Genomic DNA, 27,993 nt, shown 5'->3' on the forward strand with positions numbered 1-27,993 from the left:
TAAAAGATGTTTATCTGACCTCAACGGAGATTATTACACTAACAATTTCATCTATCCTTCACACCTTACAATTACAATATCAGCTAGTTACAGAGAATGTTTCATTTCTATAGCAATGTATTTACAGTTAATCATATACATTGATGGTAGGTCTTGTCGTTGATACATAATTGTGCTATGGAGATATTACAGGGCCACGGGGAAGCTGCTGTTTGTTATTTATTTATCCTCACAATACACTACTTGCTTCTTAAGCCCATATGTTGTTTATCTACTGGAAGCGAAATATGGATACAGCAGCCCATCCTCCTATCCAGTGCAAGGATTTCAGATATTTTATCCTTTTTGCAACCATCTTTGACCAGGGAGTGGGGGTGAAACCTCGATATAAGCATTTATATATACAGTGGCTGCCTGTTCCCAACACAATGAATTATTATTAATATTATTAAATCTGTGGGGATATTGAATAAATATGTTGCAGATTTTATTAGTCGTAAGTGGGATACGTGGAATTTTGTGGGATAATTTAAATAGCTGCTATAAAATTTGTGATATGGCTGTTACACCTATATACATGTCTTCATTCAATATTGTCTCAGCATATAATTTAGCCCATATCTACTAAACATTATAAGAAATTTATTTCAGGCATGAAGACCAAAAGTAAAAGCATCAGCGATGGAACTGTTCTAGGCTCGTATTCCACCAGAATTATCTGGGATAATATTAGGCTCGTGTTTACGTAGGGTTGTTTATTAAATATTTCCCGCGCAGTGGTTTTGTCGGCCTCTTATTTATTATTCACTCTGAAAGTTTTTGGGCGGTATAGAGGCTTACTGGTCTTTTCTTTGACCTTCCTCAGCTGGAAGGATAACAATGAGCTTGTGGGTTGACAAGTACCGGCCGAAGGAGCTGAGTAAATTAGACTACCACCTGGAGCAAGCCAACCACCTTAGGAAGCTGGTGAGTGGTGCTATTTACCTGGTTGATGTGGTTCTGGCAGTTCTTCTACTCCCCAAGCCCGGCCCGAGGCCAGGCTTGACTTGTGAGAGTTTGGTCCACCAGGCTGTTGCTTGGAGCGGCCCGCAGGCCCACATACCCACCACAGCCCGGTTGGTCCGGCACTCCTTGGAGGAATAAATCTAGTTTCCTCTTGAAAATGGCCTTCTGTGAAGTCATTTCCGTGAAGAAAATTTCACCCACTCTTTTTCTCCAATGTTCTACTACTTTTCCCTTCCGCAATATACTATCTTTCAATCCTGTCCTAACATGCTGTCCTACATACCTTTATTATACTAGTCACCTCTTACCTATCTCACTCATTATCCTCTATATAATAGTAAAGTAAATTTTATTCAGGAAAGAACATACATAGTTGTTTTACAAACATAATTATAGATAGAGCTAGTACATACAATACCTAAAGCCACTAATACGCATAGCGTTTCGGGCAAGGTGAGGTGGGGAAAAAAACACTTTAACTAAAACTAATAATTGACAAAACCACAAAAAATAAAACTAATTGAGAAAAAAAAAAAAAAAAAAAAAAATAAAACTAATTGAGCTTTAAGTATGATTTGCGTTAAAAAAAATTAATAAAATAAGATAAAAAAAAAAAGGTGGGGGGAACATGGTAGAAAATAGCCAATATACAAGTTGGTCAACAAACAGCATTGTTTAAAAAAATAGTAAGACATGGGTTGACATTTAGAAGTAAGGTAGGTTACAGGAGTTAATTAGGTAGTACTTAGTTTTTATCTTAAACTGGTTGAGAGAGGTACAGTCTTTAACATGACTGGGAAGGTCATTCCACATTCTGGGCCCCTTGATTTATAGAGCATTTCTAGTTTGATTAAGTCGTACTCTTGGAATATCAAATAGGTATTTGTTTCTGGTGTGGTGCTCATGGGTTCTGTTATAACCTTCTAGGAAGCTTTTAAGGTCACGATTGACATTACAATTCAGAGTTTTAAATATATAGAGTACACAAGAGAGGATGTGCCGTGACTTAATATCTAACATATTCAGAGATTTGAGTAGGGGTACCGAGTGCTGTCTGGGGCCAGAGTTAGATATTGTTCTAATAGCAGCTTTGTGTTAGGTAATTAGAGGACGTAATTGATTTTGGGTAGTAGAACCCCAAGCACAAATACCATACCTTGAGGTTACCTTGAGGTGCTTCCGGGGCTTAGCGTCCCCGCGGCCCGGTCATCGACCAGGCTTCCTGGTTGCCGGACTGATCAACCAGGCTGTTGGACGCGGCTGCTCGCAGCCTGACGTATGAGTCACAGCCTGGTTGATCAGGTATCCTTTGGAGGTGCTTATCCAGTTCTCTCTTGAACACTGTGAGGGGTCGGCCAGTTATGCCCCTTATGTGTAGTGGAAGCGTGTTGAACAGTCTCGGACCTCTGATGTTGATAGTTCTCTCTTGAACACTGTGAGGGGTCGGCCAGTTATGTCCCTTATGTGTAGTAGAAGCGTGTTGAACAGTCTCGGACCTCTGATGTTGATAGTTCTCTCTCAGAGTACCTGTTGCACCTCTGTTTTTCAACGGGGGTATTCTGCACATCCTGCCATGTCTTCTGGTCTCATGTGATGTTATTTCTGTGTGCAGGTTGAGATAAGGATAGATGAGAGAGTAATAGAGCATCACCAAGATTAATGATAATCTTTATTCAGGAGAATGTGCATACAAAGAACATAAGAGTAATGTACAATTGTAGGGACAGGAATACACATACTAATGAAGCCACTAATATGCAAAGCATTTCGGGCAAAATATAAATAAACTTAACAATTTTAACTAAAAGTGTGAGGAGATAGAACACCTGATACTAAAGGAGAAGTAAGCTAACAAAACGAGGATGTTCATGGATAATAACAAATGAATGCAAAACAGGTGATACTTAAGGATGACAGGCATAGACTTTTACATTATGGAGACTGTACATGTAGCAATAGTCCAGTAGTTTATTTACATTAATAATATAATGAAAATACAAGGTGTAGTTTAGAAAAGCAACTAGTCTCTTTCTCATAACATTTTCTTTAAACATAACAGAACACATAATAAAATAGCAATTTAAGGTTGATGGTTAATTTAAGGTTATGTTAATTTTAACTTAACAGAACACATAATTAAATAGTAATTTAAGGTTAATGAGGCCAACACCAAAAATAAACAAGGAACATAAAGGACATGAGTATACACTTTAACAAAGAAATACAAGAAATTAGATGACAATGAATGTAGAAAAGTACATAATACTTAGTAAATAAAGATGTAAGGTAAGAGTAACACAAAAATAACTTATTACAAGAGAAAATGTGAGTGAAACTAGTTACATAGTTTTAATTATAAGATAATAACACCATATTAAGTAAATATTTCCTAGTCTCTTTTAAACTGGTTGGGAGACGTACAGCTTTTAATTACATTTGGGAGGTTATTCCACCATTTGAGACCCTTGATTTGGATTGCATTTCTGCTTTGGTTGAGTCTCACTAGGAATATCAATGAGATATTTGTTTCTCATGTAGTGATGTTTCCTTCTAGGAAATGCTTAAGGTCAGGATTATTAGCATTGCAATTCAGAGTTTTATAGATATAGAAAACACATGAGAGTATGAGCAGAGACCTGTTGTTTAACATGTTCAAGGACCTTCTTGTACTTGTCCATGTGTACTTCACCTTCCATTATCTCTTTTTTATGTAATACTGCCTCCAAATATTTCAAACTCATTACTTCTTCCAGTGTCTCATCCTAAATTTATCCTTCAATTCAAAAAAATTACTGCACAATGTCTTGTATTAATGTATTAAGCACCAGAACTGTAGCTTATGTGTAGACAATTTTGATAGTTATCCTCTCACAGCCTGGCCTAGGGCCAGCCTTCTTTGGTGATTTTCTGGTAAATGAAGCTGTTTGTATTTGTGACTCGCAAGATGACATAACCTCAACCAACTGTGGTTCACTCAGGTTATTAAATTCCTAAAAAAAAGTTGCAAGTGTTTATTCAGTTCACTCTTGAGAACAGTTAGAAGTTAGAAGATTCAGTATTAGTTTTATTTAGAGGGAGGGTGTTATCCAGCTTTGAACCTTTAAAGTTTATACAACTCTTGTATTGTACGTGTTACATTCCTAGTTTATAATGGAGTTATTTTGCACATTATGCCTTGCTACCTAATCTTGTTAGAAATTATTTTGCAATTAGATTTGGAAACAGTCTCTAATATTTTCCAAATTTTCATGTTTCTCTGCATGCATGCATTCCAGGATGTACAGAAGAATTTTAAGTAGTTATTGTAATTTAGATGTTTTATTGAGTGTATTTATGGAAAAAATTGCTCTCTGTGTATTCCCTCGGTCAGCATTTTCTCCATCTTAAATGAAGCAGTTAATGTCCAGCAACATTCCACCATACAGTATTAGTGGCTTTTTAAAACTTTAGGAGTTTTAAGCAAGAGGTGTCAAAAAAAGTTACCACAGGGATAACTGGCTTGTGGCGGCCAAGCGTTCAAAAAAGTACCATCATTGGTTTGGTGTTTCTTGTTTGAAAGGTTCTTGTTATTCATTCAAAATTTTTCTTGCAGTTATGACAGTTATTATATTGTGTTTTTAACACTATAGCACTTTTTTTTTTTTTGACTATACTATGTAGTCAATATATACTATATACTATGATTGACTATAGCACGCTTCGAATGTGACTTGCGTCCGATTTTTTTCACTTGAGTCCGAGCATTGGACAGGTCTTGTGTCTGATAAAAAAATATTTGTATAAAATTCATTTATTATCCGATCGACTTCAGGATAGTTTCAAAATGAGCGCCTTTAGAGTGCGCACAATTTGATAGCAAAATGAAAGATGTAACACGAAACTTGATGCCAGAACACTTGAAAGATTATAAATACATTTTTAGTCAAAATTTTAAAATATTTGTTAACCCTTACACTGCTCACCTATTTTCGGCAAAAATGTCTTGGTGCAATTGACAAGGACATATTTTTGTTATTTTTACAAATGTTCAGGTAAATTTAATGTCAAAATGTTTCCAAAGTCAAATATTTCCATTTCAAAACACAAATAGTAATGAAAACATTAAAAAACATTAAAATATAGCCAAATTAAAAAACAAAAAGCACAACTCTCTGAGCGCCTAAAGGCGCTTTGCGCAGTGCAGTGGTTAATATTCTATTTATTGTGCTATTATTATGGGACTAGTTTTAAAATGCATGCCTTTAGATTGTGAACAACTTGATACCAAAATGAAAGATGTAACACAAAAATTTATGTCAGAACACTGGAAAGATATGAATAATTTTGTGATGATTAGCGTCCAAAATTAAAATATTTGTTAAAATACCAGTTATTGCTCTATTATTATGGGGAATACTGTAGTGTTAAAATACTGTACAACCTCGATTCAACGTACCCCGATTCAACGAATCTCCGGCTAGTTCGCACACTTTTCAGGCCGGATTTACTCACCCGGTTCGACGAACAATGGTTCGCCGAAGCGGGGGATGTTCGGATTTGCTTACGATGTTGAGACAGAGTTCACAGACTGGTGGAAAACTTTCACATCCTATCACAGATTACAATTATTAATTCCTTCATATGACAAGTTCGATCACACAAGTCGACCACACAAGTGGACCGCACATGTGGTCCACAAGTGGTCCACAAGCTTACGATGTTGGGATAGAGTTCACAGTGGTAGAAAACTTTACCATACCATCACAGATTACAATTAATAATTCCTTCATATGACAAGTTGGATCACACAAATGGACCACACAAGTGGACCACACAAGTGGACCACAATTGGTCCACAAGCTTACGATGTTGGGACAGAGTTCACAGAGTGGTGGAAAACTGTTTCATTCTATCACAGATTACAATTAATAATTCCTTCATAAGACAAGTTGGATCACACAAGTGGACCACACAACAAGTGAATCATATGAACCAAACACCAGCCAGAATGGTCCACAAGAAGTGACGCATATTAACCAAACACCAGCCAGAGTCGTCCACACAAGTGAACAACTGAGTTTCAATGATTTTCGTTCACCGATTTGTGGCACACATATCTTTGAAAATTAATTTAAAGGCTGAAGCGTGAATAGGTAGCTAATATGTTGAAATCTTCTTATATACATTTTCTGTGATGAAACAAGACGAGTGAGGGTGGACAGATAAGGGAATACTGTACCTGGTTGATACCTGGTTGATGGGGTTCTGGGAGTTCTTCTACTCCCCAAGCCCGGCCCGAGGCCAGGCTCGACTTGTGAGAGTTTGGTCCACCAGGCTGTTGCTTGGAGCGGCCCGCAGGGCCACGTACCCATCACAGCCCGGCTGATCCGGAACTTCTCTTAGAAAACCTTACAGTAAACCTCACTTTACAATGAGGTTTCACTCACTTTCGTTTGTGTTGTCATAGTTCAGTGACATGGCTTTGAACGTTTACATTAATAAATCATTTCTAAAACTGGTGTTTTAATAACTCTTTATTATCCTAATTAAACTAAACTAAATAAAACCAAAAATATACTGTATGTAATAAGGTAAATATCTCCTATTTGAGAAATTATTCACGTTATTGGCAGCACAACTCCAGCACGAGTTGACAGGTCTAATCTCGGTCCATACAACACCATGCTTGTTGTGTTCGATTTCGTTGCCACAGTTCAGCGATCTACGGCTTCAAAATAATAAAATTAATAAATCAGTTCCAAAGTATTTTTTATAGCTCTTATTATCGTAATAATGTTGCTAAACTAAATATGTAACCCAAAAATATATAATTTGATGTAAATTGAATATTTGAGAGAAATATATGTTACTGGAAATCGAACACAACACCAGGCAGTGTTTTGTTCGATTTCGTCGCCACAGTTCAGTGACCTACGGCTTTGAAATAATAAAATTAATAAATCAGTTCCAAAATAAGTATTTTTTATTATCGTAATAATGTTGCTAAACTAAATATATAACCCAAAAATATATAATTTGATGTAAATCGAATATTTAAGAGAAATTTATGTTACTGGATCAGGCTTAAACACCAGCCTACTGAAGGGTGTACGTATAGACTTAGTCTGCGTTCGTACAGTATGCACCCAGTGCCCTTAGCTTTGTCTGCGATTGACGTACAGTATTTATCCGCCGGTGGAAGAATAATCATGGAATTGACCATTTTTTTACTACAGCTCTTTGGTTATAAAACAAAATGTCTCGGGGGCTACTAATAGTGCCTTATTAATGCCAAAAATGAAGCAATATTTTGCAAGAACTAGTAGCAGAAAATCAACCAGCACGAGAACAGCCGTACCCAACACGAAAACAGCCGTACCCAGCACGAGAACAGCCGTACTCAGCACGAGAACAGCCGTACCCAGACCGAGAACAGCCGTACCCAGCACGAGAACAGCCGTACCCAGCACGAGAACAGCTGTACCAAGCACGAGAACAGCCGAACCCAGCACGAGAACAGCCGTACCCAGCATGAGAACAGCCGTACCCAGCACGAGCACAGTTGTACCTAGCATTGGTACAACAGCCATACCCAGCACAAGCACAGTTGTACCCAGCACTGGTACAACAGCTCAGAAGCAGCTGAACCCACAGCAGCAGCGAGCACCAGCAAAGCTGATGCAAACATCTAAAAACATCGTGTGCAGCGTGAACAGTTAGAACAAGTGTTAAATTTAAGTGTGTACAGTGTTAAAATTAAAGTTGCAGTAATTTTAGTGTACAATAGTTTTCATATACTGTATTGTAGTACTCAACATACAGCAGAACTACTTTTAATCAACACAGTGCTAACGGCATAATGCACTGCAGTACGTATTTAATGTAGAGCATTCACAACTTCACGAAACTTCAAGATGGACATAACTTCAACAATAAGGTAAATTTATGAATTACAGTATTTTTTAGTAGAGAAGTAATATATAGGTAGAGTATGTAATATGATAATGCATTTTTATTGTGTACAAGAAAAAAAAAGACACTGACACAAACGCCTCCTGAAGGTCACCTCTTGTAACGAATCCAACGCTCCAACGAACTGGGGTTGGTCCCATATAGTACGTTGAATCGAGGTTGTACTGTACCCGCCTTTATATTGCGAACAATTTGATATCAAAATGAAAGACGTAACACAAAAATTGATGTTATCAAACTGAACGAGTATATACATTAGGCTGAGGTGTGCAAATTGGTGTTCGTTCACGGGTAATTTTAGGCTTTGCTGCGGGGAGTCACGTTGTGCTTTTGGACATTATATGCATATATATACGTACAGGGAATTTAAATGCGAACACAATGATACCAAAACGAAAGACGTAGCACGAGAATTAAGGTGAGAAAACTGAAACACGTATACACATTTTACGGATTTTGTGCGCTCACGGGTAACTTTTGCCGATTTTAGGCTTTGCTGCGGGGAGTCACGCCGGGCTTTTGGACATTATATGCATATACACCTGTAGGGAATTCTATTGCAAACACAATGATACCAAAACGAACTACGTAGCACGAGAATTTAGGTGAGAAAACTGAAACGAGTATACACATTTCGGTGTCGCCGCGTGCTCGCCCGCACAATCGCCTGTACGCCAGGGGCGTGGCCTCTAAGTTGGCAGCGCGTATGCCCTAGGCGCGAAAGTGTTAAAGTAACGTTTTGAGTGAAAATGGTTGAGTAGGAATAGGAGCGAGCTTGGACCCCAGACCGGGCTCGGAGAGTAGAACTCCCGAAACCCTCTGCAGGTATCTCCAGGTCAAAACTGGCCTTGCATGGGTCAGTAGGCCTACTACAGTGCCATTGCTAAAGAATCTAACTTCACAGGCAGTTGAAGTTAAAAATTTAGTAGGAATATTGTGAATACAGTACTGTATTGCTAATGTTTATACTAATATAACTACTATACTAATTATAATAATATAATACAATGTATTATGTATATACTATTCTTGTGTAGTTGTTATTGAAATATGCATATATAATTGTGTTTCCAGGTTGAATGTGGTGATTTTCCCCACCTGCTCTTTTATGGGCCTTCGGGAGCTGGAAAGAAAACGCGTATTATGTGCCTGCTTCGGGAACTATATGGACCCGGTGTGGAAAGACTTAGAATTGAACATCAAAATTTTGAAGTGAGTTTTCTCTTTCACCAGTTGTTTATTAAACTTGACACACTTGTATTGAATTTCCCTGCTGGTCTGCTAGAGTTGTGGACTACCACTGGTATAACATAAGCCTCTGTGGTCTGCTGGAGATATGTGTGATGAACAGTAAGCCTCAGTGGTCTGCTGGAAGTGTGTGTGATGAACAGTAAGCCTCTGTGGTCTGCTGAAAGTGTGTGATGAACAGTAAGCCTCTGTGGTCTGCTGAAAGTGTGTGATGAACAGTAAGCCTCTGTGGTCTGCTGAAAGTGTGTGATGAACAGTAAGCCTCTGTGGTCTGCTGGAAGTGTGTGTGATGAACAGTAAGCCTCTGTGGTTTACTGAAGCTGCGTGTGGATTAACACTTGGGAAGCACAAAATATGTACAGGTATATCATACTTACCATTGTTATTATGACAGGCCTTGAATGAATTTGAGCCCACTTTTTAAGTGTTTTTCCCATGGTCCAGGGAGCACAGTGGCGACCTTACCTCAATCCATCATTGAAGACTGTCCATGCTGTGACATCAAAACACATCAAACCATTCAACACCCCATTCTGAATTATCATTGGGACCTCCAGTAAGATAGCTATTAATGGTTCTGGAACAACATAACTAGCAACTAACCCCTATACCAGCCACAACCAGGTGACAACACTAGTTAGTGCAACCAGGTTGGGGGTAGGTGGCCACGCCTACACTTTGTACCTGATGCTCACCAAGCAAAGCATGCTGTTCTGCAGAGAGAGAGTTGGCTAATTTAACTGGTTATTCTTTGAGAATTGATCTCTGCTCAGGGGAGTTCTGTGCTGTTTGCATCACGAAGTTGTGCCCACTTGTTTTGTATTTCACTAAACTTTCTCATACACTGGCTTCATGTCAAGGTTTTCTTCCCTGGTGCTGATTGTTGAAGACTAACTGCCACCAGGTATGTTTCCTGTGAGGTAGTTCAGTAACCTTCAGTGTTACTGAACTACCCTATTGTTGGGTAGTCTTTGGAACAGTGTTACCCAAGCCAAGTCCTTGATGCTGGGTTTGTGTATTAACACAACATATTTCCAGTTTGTGCACATAGCCTTGTTTGGGGTGACTCAGTGCAAACTACAATACAGGTAATTTGATGTTTCTTTAGAAATGAATGACTTCTTTTCTTTCTTTTTGATTCGTTCATGTTTTCCCTTGCCCTTCACCATCATCTAAGCTGAGGTGTTTGGTAAGCAAATGCTGAGTAAGTTTCTCTTGTAGCTGTACTTCTATTTTATAGTGTTGACAGGGTTCCCTTTAGTTAATTTTTAAGTCGTCAGGCAGCTACAATGAGATACTATACACATTGCATGGACTCCTGGTGGAACCTTGATGACGAATGGACATCTGGACATCTGCTTTCCCCTGGGGGGCTGCCAGATCATGTGATGCAATTTTATCCGTTGGGTCTCAATATTGCTGTCACACATTCCTATTCGGTGATTCAGATTGTTACGATGCCTGGATCACTTATCTCCTGTGATCACGGGAAAGTTGATGGATTTTTATAAGATTTCTTGCTGGTTCTTCGGGTGGGGAGACGGTGTCTAGTGCTAGCTTGGTCGAGAGGTGCCGGGAGTTGGTTGGTCTTGGTGAGCATGTGGTGTGCTTTCAGGGCATAGTGGGGTGGCTGGCCCCGGCTTTGCTGGAGGGCATTGAAAGACTGCATTTTGCCCATTTGGGTATGAGTTTAGGAGCGGCTGTGTTTTTTGCCTTGACTACCCAGTGTTCTCTGTGTGGGTTAGGGGCCAGTGCTTGCCTTCCTGATGGACTACTAGGGCTCCCCAAACATTTGCCTATCGGTATGTCTATGTGCTGTGCTAAGGTTAAAAGGATTATGGCCACATTATTCACTGCTCATAGCTCCTTAAGGCTCTTGTACCGGTGGTGCTGATCTCGACTGGTGGTGTGCATAAGGTGCTCGACTGGTGGTGCACATATCACCTTAAGGTGTTTCTAGGTATAGGGAATGATTCAAAACTCATGTGAGTGCATGCAGCTCATGTCCTGTGCCCCAGGGCTCCAGTATATAGACACCATCCTAAAAAGAATTTGTCAGCATCTGTACTGGCTGTGAGAGCCTCAGTACTGAGAGAGCGACTAAGGCTGGAGCATGCAGCTACAGCTCACAGAACCGCTGTGCAACTAGGGCCACAGCACCACTTAGTAATGAATAAAATAGGTAACTGCAGTTATTTTGCATTGATTGTGTCATAGATGATCCTGACTGTGATAAAGACTATGTACAACATTCAGATATCAGTGAATACAATATTAGTTATGATATTCACAGCATGAGGTAAAGACACAGCCCCCAGCCATTGTTTCCTGCATCTACACATCATGAAACAATTTCATGTTCCTTCACAATATAACCTTGTGGAAATGGATTCATATTTGGGATTTTGTGACAAGAGTATGATAATAACAGCAGTTCTGTGGCTAGTCATAGGAAAATGTGTAGAATATTGGAAGCATTTTTTTTGCATTAGTGATTGCTGGTGTTAGTCTGCTCATATCATATGGCTCCATGCTGTGTTTTGATTTCATCACCACACCCACCACACCTGCTTTTTAGTTTATTATTGTGCATAATCATGTTGATGGTAATATATAACTTGTATAAATACAGTAATGCAATAAAAAAAAAAACTGTTTGATCTGAGAATATAATACTGTATACGTGTCACTACATATAAGAGCACCATATTTTTGAGCATAGCGATATTTCACACATTTAACTAGATAAAATCCAAAAATTAAACACTTTTGAATAATATTGCTGCAAAAAAACTAGATAAAAACATTCACAGACATGGAAATAATTATGTAAATTGACGTTTCATTACATTCAATGCTGGTTTTTTCCATCAGAGTCCCTCCAAAAAGAAGTTGGAAATTGTAACTATTGCCAGCAACTACCACTTAGAAGTAAATCCCAGCGATGTTGGCTTCTATGACCGAGTTGTGATTCAGGAACTCATTAAAACTGTAGCGTCTGCACAGCAGCTGGACACCAGTGGCCAACGAGAATTTAAAGGTACACTTTCCCACAAAGCAAAGTACTCCCAGCCAAACATTTTACTACTGGATTTGAATATAAGGTCCTTAAATCTCCTTCGTGTCATTCCCAACCTCTTCTGTACAGTATTTGCTTAGCTATTATTTGCACTTATTTTTTTAGATTTTTGTAGATAGAGCAGTCACCCATCCTTGTGTAAACTGGAGGAACACTGATGTTTCCACCATTCCTCACCCATCCCCCCAGTGTTGTCTAGAGAAACACTGATGTTTCCACCATTCCTCACCCATCCCCCCAGTGTTGTCTAGAGAAACACTGATGTTTCCACCATTCCTCACCCATCCCCCCAGTGTTGTCTAGAGAAACACTGATGTTTCCACCATTCCTCACCCATCCCCCCAGTGTTGTCTAGAGAAACACTGATGTTTCCACCATTCCTCACCCATCCCCCCAGTGTTGTCTAGAGAAACACTGATGTTTCCACCATTCCTCACCCATCCCCCCAGTGTTGTCTAGAGAAACACTGATGTTTCCACCATTCCTCACCCATCCCCCCAGTGTTGTCTAGAGAAACACTGATGTTTCCACCAATCCTCACCCATCCCCCAGTGTTGTCTAGAGAAACACTGATGTTTCCACCATTCCTCACCCATCCCCCCAGTGTTGTCTAGAGAAACACTGATGTTTCCACCATTCCTCACCCATCCCCCCAGTGTTGTCTAGAGAAACACTGATGTTTCCACCAATCCTCACCCATCCCCCAGTGTTGTCTAGAGAAACACTGATGTTTCCACCATTCCTCACCCATCCCCCCAGTGTTGTCTAGAGAAACACTGATGTTTCCACCATTCCTCACCCATCCCCCCAGTGTTGTCTAGAGAAACACTGATGTTTCCACCATTCCTCACCCATCCCCCCAGTGTTGTCTAGAGAAACACTGATGTTTCCACCATTCCTCACCCATCCCCCCAGTGTTGTCTAGAGAAACACTGATGTTTCCACCATTCCTCACCCATCCCCCCAGTGTTGTCTAGAGAAACACTGATGTTTCCACCAATCCTCACCCATCCCCCAGTGTTGTCTAGAGAAACACTGATGTTTCCACCATTCCTCACCCATCCCCCCAGTGTTGTCTAGAGAAACACTGATGTTTCCACCATTCCTCACCCATCCCCCAGTGTTGTCTAGAGAAACACTGATGTTTCCACCATTCCTCACCCATCCCCCCAGTGTTGTCTAGAGAAACACTGATGTTTCCACCATTCCTCACCCATCCCCCCAGTGTTGTCTAGAGAAACACTGATGTTTCCACCATTCCTCACCCATCCCCCCAGTGTTGTCTAGAGAAACACTGATGTTTCCACCATTCCTCACCCATCCCCCCAGTGTTGTCTAGAGAAACACTGATGTTTCCACCATTCCTCACCCATCCCCCAGTGTTGTCTAGAGAAACACTGATGTTTCCACCATTCCTCACCCATCCCCCCAGTGTTGTCTAGAGAAACACTGATGTTTCCACCATTCCTCACCCATCCCCCCAGTGTTGTCTAGAGAAACACTGATGTTTCCACCATTCCTCACCCATCCCCCCAGTGTTGTCTAGAGAAACACTGATGTTTCCACCATTCCTCACCCATCCCCCAGTGTTATTGTCTAGAGGAACACTGATGTTTCCACCATTCCTCACCCATCCCCCCAGTGTTGTCTAGAGAAACACTGATGTTTCCACCATTCCTCACCCATTCCCTTTGCTCACCTATTTCTTCCTATTGACCTCCCAACAGGGCCTGTGTATAACTGTGTCGCACTTATTCCTATTATCGTGGGAAGACACTCTGAGCTCTCTCTCCTGTCAGCCTCCAAATAGCCCAACTGTTTGCAGTGTGTCATTGAGATAGTTATTAAGTACATATAATTATTCTAGGTTTAAATATCACCTCTATTCATATAATTGTTCTAGTTTAAATATGACCTCTATTCATTATTCAGTATTACTTGAGGTTGTGTTGTAATGCATAATAATTATAATTTACTGTAATTATAGTGTGTATTGAAATTACTGGACAGTACTGTATTTCAAGACATTACTGAATATTTTTCTCAGGTAAACTCTTTAATAAAAATATAGTGTAAATCATATTTCTGATATAAATTACTGTACCAGTATTTATATACAGTAAGCGAATTGTAGATTGTCTACGTTGCTGTCATGAATATTTCACAGTTTGATTCATTTTTCCAAAGTGAATGGCAAGATTGTCACATGTATCACGATTGGGCTTAAAAAGAGGCAAGAAATGCCCATTTCGTACTTGACTTATGTTGAACTGTTTTTATGGTATTTATTATTGGGAATTGGAAGTGTGGATAGATAATTTTTGGACAACTATGCTTTAACTGTACAGTATATGAATTGAGTAATTGACAAATGATTTGAGTACTACAGGTTACTTTAGCAGACTCGTTTGTTCTGGTTTTCTTGTGTTGCACACAATAAATTAAGATCTCTCCTCTAGTGGTGGTCTTGACGGAAGTTGATAAGCTGACCAAAGATGCCCAGCACGCCCTTCGTCGGACAATGGAGAAATATATGACTACTTGCCGTTTGATTCTCTGTGCCAATTCTACATCCAAGGTGATTCCAGCCATCCGCAGTCGGTGCTTAGGCGTGAGAGTTGCTGCGCCATCCTCCGAGACTGTGGCCCAAGTGCTTCAGGTTAGATATTATTATGTTTATAGTTGTAGTGTACAAAAAAATGAAGAGAGCAAATAAGGCTAAATTAAAGTGTGTTGATGATGGAGTATTGGAATGGCACAGGCAGAGGTGGACGGGAGGGGGGGGAAGGGATGTGGCAAGATGGCCATTCAGGCAGAAGGCAGTGAATTTCCTTAAGTCATCCTGGTATTAAGCAGATAACAGTAAGCAGGGAGAGAAAGCAGGTTAACACATCTGGTGCTGACAAATATCCCGAGACATTTCATGAGATCGTTCAAGACCGGAATTTCAGTGTCATTACTCCATTTTCCACATTAATAGGGCAGAGGGTTAAAGCCTAGAGGAATGAGAACAATATGGGTAGGAAAAGAAGATTAAAGATACTAAAAAGATGTCTTTCATATACATAACTACAAACTTTATAACCACTGCACCTCCGAGTGGGGCCAGGTTCTGGCACTGGTTCCCGGTAGGACTATAGAATTATGCAGCTGCTGTGAGCTAGTCGATGATACATTATCACTGTTAGTAGCTTCAGGGAGCCACCAGGGTCCATCCAGAAATTGATGTTTCATTACATTCAATGCTGTTTTTCTGGGGGGTGGGGGGAGCCCCATCGGCTCCCCGGAGCTAACTGGGCTGATATGAATGTATTAGACCCTGGCATCAATTAATGCGCATAGAGTTCTAGGCCTGCCGGGAAACACAAGCCAGAACCTGGCTCCCCCTCAGAGAAGCACGAAGAGCAATGGCCTATAGAAACCTTCGTGTGGTTGGAAGCATTATATGTCTGCCATCAACTGGGTCAGGCACCCAAAAAGGTAATCGCCCCAAAACAAACCCCTATTCTGGTTAAAATATTGCTACTGAAAGCCGAACTATTGGACAGAACTTCCCAAATAAAAACGAGCAAACGAACATGATGTCACCGAGGTAGGGAGAGGAAAGGGGAGCCCCAGACCCCTGTGCCGACTATCCATACCCCAGTCACCCACCACCCACCACCCACTCATCAGTCACCCACCACACATACACCCACCAAGCCCACACCTGACACCCTCCACACGTACACCCACACCATGAACCGTGAAGCCCTTTCACGGTTCGTCTCATTGATGGGGCTATGAGGGAGGGGGGAGGCTCATGCCATTTGCTCTCGCCTGGTCTCACAATTTGTGAGCCTTTTGGGTCATTTCATGCGGCCTGCGATGACATTGGGTGGCCCCTCTTCCTTCAGGAGGTTCTTGGGTTGGCAGGGCAGGCCTCTTCTCCTGCGCTTTGTCGGGTCGTCTCGGAGTGGGATTGCTTGGGCATGGTTGAAACGACCTCATCCCTCCGGTGGGTTTCCTGCCTGTTTCCGGTTCCGAAATGCGACTGCGGATCTCGGGTTCATTCTAGACTTGTCCTGTCTGAACCCGTGGATTTATTGTCCCCTACTTTTGGATGATTACTCTGTCCCAGGTCCACTTCCTTTTGGAGCTGGGCGCTTGGATGGTGTCCCTGGACCTCAGGGACACGTATTGGCTCGTCCCGATTCATCCAGGGTTCAGGGACTGGCTCGGTTTTGTTGCAGGGCGTTGGGGTTCTCGCTTTCTTTGTCTTTCTTTCAGCTTGAATCTGGCTCTTCGCGTTTTCACATGCCTTACCCGGGTTGTAGTGGTCTGTCTGCTTCTTTAGGAGTTCAAGTTCTGGCCTACCTCGACGACAGGCGGGTGTGGGCTCCCAGTTGATCTGCGTGTCTGCTCAACTGGGCAGACAATTGCGAGGGATTTGGTTCTTTCCCAGGTCACCGGGTTCGGGTTCCTGGTGGACTGGCAGAAGTCCTTCCTGGTTCCCTCTCAGGTTCGGTCTTGGCTGGGACTTGTGTGGGACACTCATTCTGCTTCCTTGTCTCTCCCACGGAAGGCTCTGCTTTATCTGCAGTCCCTCCTTCACCTGTTCTGGGTAGCTCCTGGGTCAGGCGGAGGTTGCTCGAGGGTTTGTGCAGGAGCCTGATCTTTGCCATGATGGTCTACCTGATTTTCACACACACGGGTTTGGCTTCATCAGCTGGTCTTGGTCATTCGGGAATGTCCCTTCTGCCTCTCTCACGATCGCTGGGTTCAGCTTCCGGGGGCCTTGCATCAGTTGCTGCGTTGCTGGCTTCCTCTTCGGGTTTTTTCGGGGTTCAGTGCCTTGGCGCCTATTCTCGCCCCTCGCCCAATGTGTTCACGGACTCGTGGCTGGGGCTATGTGACCAGTGCTCACCAGGCCGGCCAGGGGCGGTGGGGTCTGTCCTTCCGTTGGGTCCACAGCGAGGTGTGGGAGTTTGCGGCGTTGTGGATGGTGCTTCGAAGGGTTCGGGTCGCTCGCGGATCGACAATCCAGCTCCATTCGGACTGCTCCGAATGGTGACTCGTCTGCTGAGTTCTTAAGGTCGATGCCTTGCTGTTGGACTGGTTGAGGCGGGTTTACCTGTACCTCTTCATCCTGGTTCAGCTGTTGCTCCAGGTCCTAGCTCGCTTTGAGACTTACCAAGGGAGAGTAGTCCTCTTGGCTCCTTGGTGGCCTGCCCAGCCTTGGTTTCAGGCGCTGCTTGCTCGGTGTCCGAACCCGAGGGTCTAACCGCAGCTCCACCTCTTTCAGCAGATTGGACCTGTCCGTTACGTAACTGGTTCGATCTTCTCCACGAGTCTTCGCGTCTGGTCTTTTGACGCGGGTCTATCACCAATTGTTTGGTGATCAGGTGGTTTCATTAACCACCGTGCTGCGCCGAGTTTATTGTGAAATTCCCCCCGTGTGCATGAAATAAAGTGTTCCCAAAAAATTAATTTTTCTTCGTAAAATGATAAATGTCCTTCCCTGAACATGTTTATGTAAAAATAAATACCAAATTCCACTTACTTTGGCTGTGGGGACGTGGACAAGGTGCGCGGTGACGTCATCAGGGCTTGGTCGCCTGTGCATGAATCACCCAGACACGGTCGCGCGGGCCATTCAAGTACCGAGTGTTGCCACAAATATATTTTCAATTATTTTGTTCTATGTATTTCCAATGCGGTTTTATTTGTCTTTTTTATCGTATATGATGCATATTTGTGTCCTTTACAATATGTATACAGTAGAATGTTCATAATGTTCCATGGAACTGTGACACATGTGTCAGTAATGTGTCCTACAATAAATGTTTATTGTCGCATATTACTTGTTAAAAATTCACTTAAATTACAATATATACAGTTTCACACACTATTTACACAGTAACACACTATATTACACACTCAGTACTTTGGAAGTGAGTAATAATCAACGAAGTAGTCCATGGTGCACAGCGCAACTTCCCTTTCGTTGCACTAGGTACAGATAAATTTTTGCTTCCTGTTTCTTCATTCTGTGTGCTTGCAAATAACGCACTCACGTACACTCTTGGCTTTAGTACTTGTAGGTTGTATGTTGCCAAGCTTGTAAAGCATAAGGTAGTATTGAAAAGATTATAGGAAAAGATCAATTTGTAAGGTAGTCTTGAAAAGATCGCTTTGTATGGTCCCACACAAGGAAGAGATTCAGCTTGCCTCAAAGAGTGTCCATCAGTCAGAAAGAGATTCAGCTAGCCTCAAAGAGTGTCCATCAGTCAGGAAGAGATTCGGGTATTCTTGAAAATATCTATGGAAAACACCACCATGGAAGCCACTAACACTGTTTATCTATGCCACTTGTATCAGATGCATCATCACTGAACGCAGAAAACGATTCATCTCTGTATCATCTAAATAAATTGGAGATGGCATAGGATTGCAAGGGTGACGCTCAGAGCTACAACTGGATACGCTTGCTGTATCGTCCTCATAGGTGCTGTCCTTATTGCGCCTAGCTTCACGAATATTATGACCCTTATGTTTTTCAAACAATAAGGTTTGAATTTTACCGATAGCGTTATCTTTCAACACCTCGTCGGACAGGTGTTTGGGAGCCAGAGGCGCGTGCGCGCCACCCATGGTTGCTCATTCAGTACTAACCCAGCCAGCAGCCCTAGGGCATTCTGGGAATTTTTTCCAAGATGGCTGCCTCTCACTGAGGGTCTTAAGAGTCCATTTCGTACACAACTAACCTCGCACACATTTAGAATGGGTACGGAAAAATCAAAAAGAGTTTTCTCGGTTGGCGCAGTTTCAATGGCGCAGGTGGGATAATGGTGTCCCACTTGCGTGCTTCGTCTCGGCGGCAGTATGCAGTTTCCTGGCGGTCCTTCCATTGTTTCTTGTCCCTCTGTAGGCTTACTTCTGTCTCGGTTCGGGTTGTCCTGTCTTTCCTTTCCGCCTCGTATCGTGCGGTTCTGGTGGAGCCGCTGCAGCTTGCGTTTGGGATGGATGTTACTTCTCCGTTCCTCAAGCTGTCTTGTGTGTTGTTTCACCTCTGACCTGCTCATGCGCCGCCTGAACTGTCCTAGTTGTTGGACTGGGTGCTCTCCTTTCTCTCTTCTCGGTTTGTGGTTGCCCCTTTGGTTCAGGATTGTTTTTCCAAGGCTCTCTTTTTTCGCTGTTGACATTGACCTCTGAGGATCAGGTCGGGGAGCTTCATACTCTCCTTCCAGCGCAGGGGTTTCTGTACTTTTGGTCCTGGTGGTAGGTTTGTTCATTTCCAGCCGTCTCCTTCTTTTCTGGCGAAGGAGGAGGCTGCTGCTTTCCGGAGGGGTCCTTGGGTGATGTTTGGTTGGTTAGGCCGGGGGTGCATCATATGTTGTGTTCGGTTGTGGCTCTCCGCCGTTACCTGCATGCCACAGCCTCAGTGGCTGGGGATGCGCTTTGGATTGACCCGGTTTCCCTTCTTCCTGTTCCGGGTTCAGGTCTCCCAGATCATCTACAGGTTATTTGGTTCAGTCAGCCTGCGGTCTATCCTCGTGCCCACGCCGTTTGTATGTTTGCTGCTATCTTCGGTAGCATGTCTTGGGTTAACATTCAGGCATGGGGTTTTTTGGAGGTCGAACAGGTTTCTGGCTGCTCACTACCTAGTCATTGTTTCTGTCCCTGGTCGGGCATGAGTCGCATTGGGTTGACAGATGCGGCCAGTTGTCTTGCCTTTGCGTTGAGGAGTGAGTGGCGACCGCCTCTCTGGTATGTCCCTCTTGTGTTATCTTTGGGTAAGTAGCTCCGGGGAGCCAATGGGGATCCCCAAGAAAACCAGAGTTGAATGTAATGAAACGCCATTTTCTGGGTGAGACCCAGAGGCTCCCCAGCAATCCTCCCTCCCTCCGGTCTGCAGTTTTTTGCGTGTTTTGACATCCAGCCTCAGAACTGGGGTGTGGATAGCTAGCGAGGGGGACTAGGGCTTCCCCTTCCCACTCGCAGGGAAGGGGGATGTGGTGCACAGACAGCTGCGCGGTGACGTGGTGACGTCATGCTCATTTGCTCGTTTTCATTTGGGGAGTTCTGTCCACTAGTTCAGCTTTCAGTAGCAATATTTTAACCAAAATAGGGGTCTGTTTTGGGGCGCTTACCTTTCTGGGTGCCTGACCCTGTCGATGGCAGACATAGAATACTTCCAACCACACGGGGGGTTTCTATAGGCCATTGCTTCTTGTGCCTTTCTGAGGGGGGCCAGGTTCTGGCTCATGGTCCCTGGTATCCCTAGAACTCCATGCACACTGACTTATGCCAGGGGGTCTAATACATTCATATCAGCCCAATTAGCTCCGGGGAGCATTCGGGTCTCGCCCAGAAAATGGCGTTTCATTACATTCAACGCTGGTTTTTTGTTTTTTTAAATCTTGCTTATTTTAATGAGAAGCAGTTGAAGAACCAAGTTTGTCTTAATAAATCACTCATACCCAAAAATCATACGTGCCTTCCTTGCACTGGTTTGGGAATAATTATTTAGGATGATTCAAGAATACCCTTGTGGAGTTTGTTACTGTATTGCCTCCAGGGCTCTTCTTGGTCATCAAAGCTTACAAGTCTTCCCCAGAAACTAAGAGTGTAGTATTGTTATGACCCCATTTATCAATCATTTATTACGAAATAGTTACTGCATATGCAAATTTTAAAGCAAAAAAATATTTGAAAATTTCAGAGTGCATGCAAAAAGGAGGGACTTTCTCTTCCTCTAGAATTAGCCAAAAAAATTGCTGAAAAGTCCAACCGTAACTTACGACGTGCCCTGCTGATGTGTGAGGCCTGTAAAGTGCAACAGTAAGTGGGTAACCTAGTTTGTGGTAATATTTTCTTAATATTTTTGTTATACTATGCCATGCTCACCTCACTTTACCACTGTTGCCCTCACTGGTATATATTTGTGAGATCAGGGATGCTCTGCATGGTGATAATTTAAATGAAACATTTTGTTAGTTGGAATTTGAGTGTTTATTTTGTGTCTGACTGCTGCTTGTGACTTAGAGACAAGAGCTCATGCAGGGCTGCTCCTAGGGTTGCTGGGTCTCATGGGCCTCATTATTCCATGACAGACATGGAATACTCGCAAAAACAGTGGGGTTTCCTTACACCATTGCTCCCTGCCCCTCTCTGAGGGTGCCAGGTTCTGGCTCATGGTCCCCAGTAGGCAGAATTCCAATTGACTGAAGCCCCCAGATTAACACAGCTAATATCAGTCCGATAGCTCCAGGGAGCCGCCAGGGCTCGCCCAGAAAATGGCGTTTCGTTACATCCAACGCTGGTTTATTTCTTCACTAGATATTTGTGTTGACTGAACTTCCCTCAGGTGATGGCCTATCAGGCACCTGCTAATTTGTGAGCATTGCACTCTGTTGAATAGAAACTCCAAACATGTTTGGCAGAAATTCATCATTACCCTTCAACTCGTGAGTTGTTTTCTTTGCATTTGCAGTCAAGTTGCTGCATCACCTGTTGATTCCCTTACAGTTGTTGTTCTGCTTGTTTCCTGTGGCTAAGAAGGAATTTCTTTATCCCTGGTTCACCCCTAATTCTTACAAAGCTCATTCCAGTACAGTAATCCAGATGCTCACCATTTCCCAAGTACACAAGATTTTACAAGCTAGTTTTAGTTTATATTGCTGACTTTGGAGGATACCAGTAGCATCTGTCTTTTTACCTTCAGTTTAGTGATTGAGTTGGGTGTTGAATGGGACACCACAGTTTTACTTTTGGGTTCTAACTTTGAGGTTGATGATGGTGCCTGGACTATGAGAGTACCAGCCAGCTGAGGTGGATGGTACTCTGGGAGCTTCATTGCCAGGGTCATGGTACTGGTCTTCCTTGATGGCTGGTTAAAAATTCTCGTGTTGTGTTTGTATCAAGGTCCCCTTAAGGTACAACTACAGGCTTCCCCAGGATGCAACCCTCAACAGTTGGCTAACTCCAGGGTAACTGTTAGGTAAATAGAGGCATCGGGTGAAAGGAAATGTACCTAACCATTTGTCCCACCTGAAAATTGAACCCGGAATCATCACTTCATCAATTGAGAGTTGAACATAGACTACTATGGTACAGTACCCTTAATGTGGTGTCCTGACCTGAGGGGGTTGGGGCTAATGGAGCTTAAACCTCCAAAAAGAGGTCTGGTTGCTGCACCAGACTGTTACTTGCGTACAGGTGGACAACGTTCCCCAACCACTATCTGCCGCAACAGACAACCGACCTCGGCAGCCACACTCCCGCTACCGCTTGTCGACTAACAATGAACTCTGGAGTTCTTAAAGTTTTCTCAGGAGATCACCCTGTACGCCTCTTGGTCTTGGAGAGGGGTTCAGCGTCACATATCTAGGGGTGCGGTTCCAACACTGGCCTCGTTGTCCTGTGCACACACTCTATTTGAGCCGCCGTGACTCCCCACTCTCTCTTTGTTTGGATTGATCTCCTCAATCCCCCTATTGTCAACTAGTACGTTCTGTCACCCTGTCCACAGCTGTGATCCTTTTTTTTTTCTCTCTCTCTCTGCTTTCTGGGAAGTCTCACCAGGGCAAGTACAAAAGCCAGTCAACAATACATATTTAATAAACAAAAGAACATATACAGTACATGAAATAAGAACAGTAAAACAATAGCATACAACACTAGGCTGCTGCAAACCTGGTAGCAATCCAATACCATATCCTGGCTTCATGTTGACCAGACTTGTTGGCCAGATCCTGGCTTCACCAGCCGTCCATATCAAGTGACTGCTCAACTCTTGACGTGCCACTTACTACTCCCTCACTAAGTGGGGTTAAATCTCTTTGTAAAAATATTGTACAACCAGTCCTAAAATATATATAAAATTCAGCCAATGGCTGTAACACGACTTGTCACATCAATGTCGCACAATCAGTCCTGAAAGTATATAAAGTACAGCTTGTGGCTGAGACACTAGAAACATCTGCATAAATATTCCCCAATACAAAAATATCAATCTCTTACCTTCCACTGTGCTTTACACGCCAATAAGCATTCAAGCACTCCCCTTATACATCATGTGTGATAACCATGATCCTCTGGTCTGCTCCTAGAGGCTCACTATCATGTATAACTCTAGGTTCACCCAAAATTGTCAACAAGGTTCTTCTGCAGTCCTCCTAAACTGCTACACAATGAATTTCTCCTCAAACACCATTGATGCTTCACCACTGATCCCACAGACACGTGAAACTTCTCTTCACTGCTCTTCCACACTGCTTCAGGTCCACTTCTCACTGTGGGGTTATGGTCTACCACAGAGTTCAGCCTTCACTTCTCCACCTCGAAATTTGCTCCATCAACTTTTTTTTTTTTTGAGATATATACAAGAGTTGTTACATTCTTGTATAGCCACTAGTACGCGTAGCGTTTCGGGCAGGTCCCTGGAATACGATCCCCTGCCGCAAAGAATCGTTTTTTCATCCAAGTACACATTTTACTGTTGTGTTAAACAGAGGCTACAGTTAAGGATTTGCGCCCAGTAAATCCTCCCCGGCCAGGTTACGAACCCATGACATAGCGCTCGCGGAACGCCAGGCGAGTGTCTTACCACTACACCACGGAGACTGCTGGTGGTCTTCTTCCCTGGCCTCGAAGTTCTATCAACTTCTTCCCCCAAACAAACCTGCAATTTCCATTGCCATGCCAATAAAAATGTTTTCCTACTAAAACATAATTAAATGTATTCACACAAAATAAGTGTCCTTCGCTTGACATCTCTTTATATACTCTAACATGTCGTGAGGGGGTACTCCCCTGTTCGGGCAATTCCATGCTTTGCCTCGCTGGCAGCCGCCGCCGCCTCACTCAGTCAGCCACTGGTCTCCGGAGAGGGTGGACACGTCACTCTGCCCTCCAGGACGTTCCTCCATCTCTACCCTCTTGTTTCAGCTCACTGCCTTAATAAAACACATCTAATGTATCTATAAACACTTGCCATGATCGCTGGGCACATGATCAATCACAGGCATTCATTAACAACTGGTTAAATAGACTTGCCACAGAATTTATCTGATGCGGGGCGTTCACTCGATGACGCTCGACATGGCGCTCACACAGGTCACCCACGAAATTGCTATAGGAATGCCTCACCAGGCTTCTCCTAATCCTGACTCGAGCACTAAGTCGTCCTCAGGCTTCATACACAAACGCCTGACTGACTCCCTTCTCTTGTAGGGGCACACAACTAGGGGTTCCTCCTTTGCTGCCAGGAGTACAAACACAATGCAACTTCCTCTCATGACCTCTGCTGCTCGAGTGAGGTCAAGACATTCACAGCGAGCCTCATTCCTTGTCAACAAAATCTCAACATCTCATGTCATGTCCTTATTTACACATTTATCCTCTGCCCATGCGTTTAAACTGTTCATTAACACTTGCCAAGTATTTCATATATATTCACATATCTATATTTCCTTTGACCTCTCACTTGGGGCTAGTTTGTTGAATAACTCTCAGGCAGGTAGACTCGTTTTTCAGGCTACCTGGGGTCATAACAGTGAGCCCCCAGTTGTGTCTCATGTCTGCTAGTCAGGTGCTTGTCTTTTGCTAGTTGGCCTTTACGGTATTGCCGTTCTTTTCAACTGGAAGATATTCCAGTCTGCACAGTTGGAGAAGACTCAGTCCCTGAGTTGGTTGTAGTTGGTCATGCATAGGAATGTGTTTTATTACACTTAATCCTCAATTATTTATTAATTAATTTTTTCTAAAATTCTGTTAAGACATGAAATATTAGTTTAACGCGTTTACAAGCTCAATCCTGGAAGATGGGTCAATTGCTATCAATTGTCAATTGCTATGTCAATTGTTGGTAAACAAAATAATAATGGCTGACATATTTTACAGATACCCCTTCAGTGCCCAGCAGGAGATATGTGTCCCTGATTGGGAGACGTTCTTACAAGGAACTGCTGCCAAAATTGTTGAGGAACAGAGCCCTAATCGATTGCTAGAAGTCCGGGAAAGAATATACGAGCTCCTGACACATTGTATACCTCCAGAGGTTATTTTCAAGGTAGGAAGTTAAACTAGATAATGGAATTGGTTATTTCTTCAAATGTCTAATATGTGTATTATTTGGTTACTAAACAGCTTACAGTGGTGTCCATGTAAACATTACTGTCCGTTACTATCCAGAGGTATTTTCCTACAGTTATCCATCAGTATTATGTAATAGTTTAACACTATTGCACTCAGGTGCCGCGACCCGTCGTCACTCATTTTTCTCCCGATTCTGAGCGATTGACTATGGCTCGCGTCATGTATTAAAATATTTGTAAAAAATTTAATTTTTATCTGATCAACTTCTATGTGGTTTCAAAATGAGCGCCATTGTCTTCCCACTTTCCTCCATATGCCGCATGGCATCCTGGGTTGTCAGGCCACGTGGTCAGCCTAGTCCTTTGTTTACCTCGCTTGTGACCAGCATGCTGCCCGCTCGCATCCCAAACTTGTGTAGATCTCTTCTATTATTGGCATTTATATTTGTTCCCGTGTTGTTTCAACACTTTATATACATTACACGATGGATCAGGGTCAAGGGCAGAGCAGTTCAACAACGAAAAGAGCGGAGAAATCAATCAAAGAGGATAAGATAAGTATGCTTTACAAGAAATTTAGCAGAGTGAAGCTTACACCAACAAAAATCCCAGGTTTAGTTCAAACATTCTCCGATATTGAGTCAGATGTTGAGGGGGAAGAATGGAACAGTGATTTCAATAGTGATAATTTAGATACAGAGACAGCAGATGATGGTGATTCAACGAGTGAGGATTGCCCTGATCACTGACCTTCACCAGGGTGAAACCCATAACACTTGCCTACCTTCACGATGCCTATTTTATTCAAATATACCATGAACTCACACTAACGTGATATATATCAGCTCACCTTACCACTGTACCAACCCGACTTGGTAAAAGTTATATTACCGAGATTCCACTCAAACCTCTGGAAGTCTTGAGGCTTGGGCTGGCTTCAGTAGAAACCTCCAGTGTTTAAGAGATTTCAGTGGAATCCTGGTTGTATAACTTTTACCTAATAAGTCAGTGTGGTACAGTGGTAAGGCGAGTGACCAGGAGTGCTTTGGTTGCGGGTTTGTGCCATCTCGAAGCTTCAGTTGATTTTCTCACCTATTTTAGTGCTAGATGAGCAAAGACATCAGGTGAAAGGAAACGTTGTCCAAGTGCTACTGTCCTGGCACAGGAATCAAACTCGAGGACCTTTCAGCTGGGACACAACTGTGGTTGCCATTACACCGCGGGCTGTGTGGTACTGGCACCCTACTTGAGTTATGCTCCATGCAGCTACTGAGGGGGGTTGCCCCATTAAAAACTTTTTTTTGCAATTACTGCATTCCTTTTGGTTGTACAGTACAGTATTAATAATTATATTGAATGCCTTGGGTATATTTATACCCCTGGTATTAAGTTACTTTAACAATATTTTCTATTAGAACATGGAATCTCTTAACAATGTTTTATTGATTTATTTCCTTTTATTTATTTTTTGGTGATAGATACCATTGGAAAAAGCATATAATATATTTGGTGCAGATACACAAACAAATAATTAAATAAAATTGCAGTTCCTTATCCCTATAAGACTAAAGAAAAATTTGGGGCTTACATAGAAGTACCACAGATGAATCAAGTACCAGAGTTATAGATAGATAAACATTGCTGGCATTCAACGTATTTGTTGTGAACATTACTGTTAAAACTAACATTCAGTATTGGTGAAGAGAGTACCTCATAATGTTACATTACCATCCATCAACCTGATAATACTCTTACAACTAACTCTTTAACTAGTTGCTATCTGTGATTACCTCCTATGCTTGAATCACCATGTGTGATGTGTTCACATGTCATATGCATGATGATGTAAGACTTAAGTAGTTGAGCTGTTAAAGGTTAAGGTAAGGTAATTAAGGTTAAGGTAAGGTTACAGTCTCCGTGGTGTAGTGGTAAGACACTCGCCTGGCGTTCCGCGAGCGCTATGTCATGGGTTCGTATCCTGGCCGGGGAGGATTTACTGGGCGCAATTCCTTAACTGTAGCCTCTGTTTAACTCAACAGTAAAATGTGTACTTGGATGAAAAAAACGATTCTTCGCGGCAGGGGATCGTATTCCAGGGACCTGCCCGAAACGCTACGCGTACTAGTGGCTGTACAAGAATGTAACAACTCTTGTATATATCTCAAAAAAAAAAAAAAAAAAAAAAAAAAAAATTATCAGGAGAAAGTGCTAGCCATTATAAGAAGCATTATATTGGTCACCTTCTTATGTGAGTATTATTTCTCAAATGTAATTACTGATCATAATGATTCTTGAAATATTTCCAGGGTCTGCTGAAGGAGCTGGTGCGGAACTGCGACGGAGAGTTGAAATGTGAAGTTACTCGATTAGCGGCATACCACGAGCACCGCCTCAACCTTGGCTCCAAGGCCATATACCACATAGAAGCCTTTATTGCTTCCTTTATGGCAATTTATAAAAAGTTCTTGGAGGAGAGCATGTCTGCCATGTTTTAGGAAGCAAATGTAAAATAGAAGTTTCCAGTGCTGAAGTGTATTGTGTTGTCTTCAGATTAGCTGAATTATTTTATAATGGTGTTTAAATATATTTTTGATCCAAGTAAAATTTTTGCCAATAAAATTTGAGATGGTT

General features: G+C 42.4%; 1 protein-coding gene across 1 annotated transcript; it reads left to right on the plus strand.

The window, feature by feature from the left end:
* Positions 1 to 744: 744 nt before the first annotated feature.
* Positions 745 to 27,993, plus strand: LOC123755974 (replication factor C subunit RfC38). The gene is made up of 7 exons (XM_045738987.2): positions 745 to 966; positions 9,031 to 9,168; positions 12,079 to 12,244; positions 14,743 to 14,942; positions 20,988 to 21,106; positions 25,169 to 25,337; positions 27,669 to 27,993. The coding sequence occupies exons 1-7, from the start codon at positions 880 to 882 to the stop codon at positions 27,855 to 27,857; spliced, it is 1,068 nt and encodes a 355-aa protein (XP_045594943.2). The 5' UTR covers positions 745 to 879; the 3' UTR covers positions 27,858 to 27,993.

The sequence above is a fragment of the Procambarus clarkii genome, chromosome 43 (genome assembly GCF_040958095.1).
Source record: "Procambarus clarkii isolate CNS0578487 chromosome 43, FALCON_Pclarkii_2.0, whole genome shotgun sequence".
Taxonomy (NCBI): Eukaryota; Metazoa; Arthropoda; class Malacostraca; order Decapoda; family Cambaridae; genus Procambarus; species Procambarus clarkii.

Bases quoted from the DNA above. Each gene is read 5' to 3' on its own strand.
- LOC123755974 (XM_045738987.2), top strand. From the start codon at position 880: ATGAGCTTGTGGGTTGACAAGTACCGGCCGAAGGAGCTGAGTAAATTA. The intron at 12,245-14,742 runs GTACACTTTCCC...TCTCTCCTCTAG, and splicing joins TGGCCAACGAGAATTTAAAG to TGGTGGTCTTGACGGAAGTT. The intron at 14,943-20,987 runs GTTAGATATTAT...TGAAAATTTCAG, and splicing joins CTGTGGCCCAAGTGCTTCAG to AGTGCATGCAAAAAGGAGGG.